Source organism: Gavialis gangeticus, unplaced genomic scaffold (assembly GCF_001723915.1).
Source record: "Gavialis gangeticus isolate Ggan-Ray unplaced genomic scaffold, GavGan_comp1, whole genome shotgun sequence".
Classification (NCBI taxonomy): domain Eukaryota; kingdom Metazoa; phylum Chordata; order Crocodylia; family Gavialidae; genus Gavialis; species Gavialis gangeticus.
In genome coordinates this window covers 106235276-106237891 of record NW_017729022.1, presented here as the reverse complement: position 1 = coordinate 106237891, position 2616 = coordinate 106235276, and the positions used below count along the sequence as shown (strand labels likewise).

The following is a 2616-nucleotide window of genomic DNA, read 5'->3' as shown; positions in this document are numbered from 1 at the left end:
CTAATATCCTTTTAATCAGAATACTAGTTGGAACTGAAAATATACATTATAAAAACATACACATTAAAATTTTACTTGAAAAGCTTGCCCTACATTTATGTTAATACACTTGAAATAAATGTGGCATAATACTGATTTTTTTTGCATTGGTAATAATACTGCATCAAGATCCCAGGTAAGTTTTAGCCTATAGAATAAGAAAAATGTTTGAATTATATAAATTGTATATTTTGAATACTGGTATTTATATTGTAATTTCCAGTTAATTTTTTTTTGCTGGTTCTGGGGTTCAGAAGATACATGATGTTAGAATTCCACTGTTTTGTAAAAGATATCTGAGTGTCAAACTTGGGTTCGGTGGAATTTTAAGTCTCCATGATTTAAAAGTTATTCAAGCTTGTGGAATACTATGGAAGCAAGCTCCTGAGTTGATGAAAATAGCAGCAAGTTTTAATCATTCAATCACTGCACAGTAAAGCGATCTGTGATACTACGATTCATAGCACTACGTGTTTGCAACTCCATTTTAGGGAGAAGTAGAGTTAATTGCAATGAAGAAACCCAAAGAAAGAACTCAACTTTTTGAACAAATTAGTAATTCACGGGGGCTGACTGAGGAATATGAGAAAAAGAAGAAGAAAATGCAGCAGGCAGACCAGGACACACAGTTTAATTTTAATCAGAAAAAAAACGCAGCAGCTGAACGCAAGCATGCAAAGTTAGAAAAAGAAGAGGTAACTCCAAAACATTTCAAATTTAAGATATTCATGCATAGGGCTTGATATCTCATAAACTCATATAGTACACAATACAGTTTTAAGATAAGTAATAGTTTTTAGAACTTAGGTCCAATGTCTGTAATAATTTTTTCTTTTTTTCCCCTACAAAAATGGTGGTCCTTGATCTCATTTTTTTAACTAGAATTTTTGCCTTAAATTTGTGAATGACTTATGTAATCTGAAATAGTTAACCAAAAAAACAAATCTGACCAATGAAAGCCTGTGAAACTGTGAGCCAGTGGGTGCATCTACACGAGATGTTTACTGGCATCTACGCATGCGCCCCTATTAGGACACACAAAACTAATAAGCTCTGCACAAAACTACTGTGGAGCTTTTTTATGTACAGCAGCACTCCTGTAGATGCTGCTCCGGTTGGCTGGGACACAGGCTGCTTCAGTGTGAGGCAGCTGGCAGGAAGACCCTGTGCTCAAGCACCCTTCTGCCCCAGCCAGCTCCATCGTGGCATATGGAGCCCAATTTTAGTGGGGCTGCTGCCAGCCCGGGCTACTTCAGTCAGGCTCCACGTGCTGTGAATGAATTAATTCTGAAGCAATATGCTCCAGAGTTTATTAATGGGCATTAATCGCATGTGTAGACACACCCAATATATGTTAATGATATTAGATTTCTATATATGTGTGATTTTTATTTGGTCATGGTGTGATATATTTTTGAAGCAGCAATATAATAATTTATTATTGGACAAAATGTTTAAAAGTGGAAGAAAAAGTTTTGTGTCCAAATAAGCTTGGTCTTAGAGGGCACCTGTACATGCGTATCTCCCTGCAAGCGCTGACTGATCACTGCAGCCACTCCCAGAAGCAGCTGCAGCGATTGGTTGTAGCAATTGACCATCGTGGGATTGGCTGTGGGGTTTCCCCCAGGCAGCGAGATCAGCCACAGGAGGACCCCCCCTCCGGTAGGCGGGATTGGCTGTGGGGGCATCCCACCCCGGTTGGTGGTACTGTTCTAAGGACCTGACTAAGGTGGCACCAGTCACCCATGGTATCAAGGCTGCTCCGACATGCTGTAATTGCAGCACATCAGAGCAGGCTGTATTAATCAAGTCTGCTGATGCGTAGTAATTGCTATGCTGCAGCAGACTCCAGCGTCGTGTGTATCAGCGTCCAACCACTGAAAAATGGTGGTGGGGGCACTTTAACTAAAGCTCGTTTGATAAGCTTCAGTTAAAGCACCCCGGCACCATTTTTCACCACAGGGATGCCGATACATGTGATGCTCCAGGCACTTTAATTAGAGCAGCTCTCAGAGCCACTCTAATTTAAGTGCTTTCTCCTCCCTGACCTCCTGGAGCGCATGTATAAAGCCCAGAGGGCTTAAACCTACAACTTGCTATTCAACCATAATAAACCATGTTCAAGTGCCTGGAATTTTCTGAACTTTTGGAAACTGAGTTTATTTCTCCTGTTCACCTTTTCTGTTGAGAGTTCAGTAATACTGTATTGTTAAATGTGTTTTCTGAAAGCGTAAATAAGGAAGAACAGTTCTAAGTGGCCAAGTGCAAGGTGATGCACCTGGGGAGGAACAACCGGCACCATACCTACAGGTTAGGGAACTCCCCTCTTGTCAGCTCGGAGGCAGAAAAGGATCTGCATTGACTCCAAGATGAACATGGGCCGGCAGTGTGGGGAGGCAGTTAGGAAGGCCAGCCGTACCTTGTCATGCATCTGCAGATGCATTTCAAGCAGGTCCAAAGAGGTGATCCTCCCCCTCTGTGCGGCACTGGTCAGGCCGCAGTTGGAGTACTGCATCCAGTTCTGGGCGCCACACTTCAAGAGGGATGTGGACAGCATGGAGAGGGTCCAGAGGAGGG

General features: G+C 42.2%; 1 protein-coding gene across 2 annotated transcripts in view; it reads left to right on the top strand.

The window, feature by feature from the left end:
- Positions 1–2616, top strand: part of SMC1B (structural maintenance of chromosomes 1B) — an 86845-nt gene that overhangs the window by 18598 nt on the left and 65631 nt on the right. For both annotated transcript variants that reach the window (XM_019515927.1, XM_019515926.1), the window contains exon 4: positions 531–734. In XM_019515927.1, coding sequence (XP_019371472.1) covers positions 531–734 — 204 coding nt within the window. The remainder of the gene's footprint in view (positions 1–530; positions 735–2616) is intronic.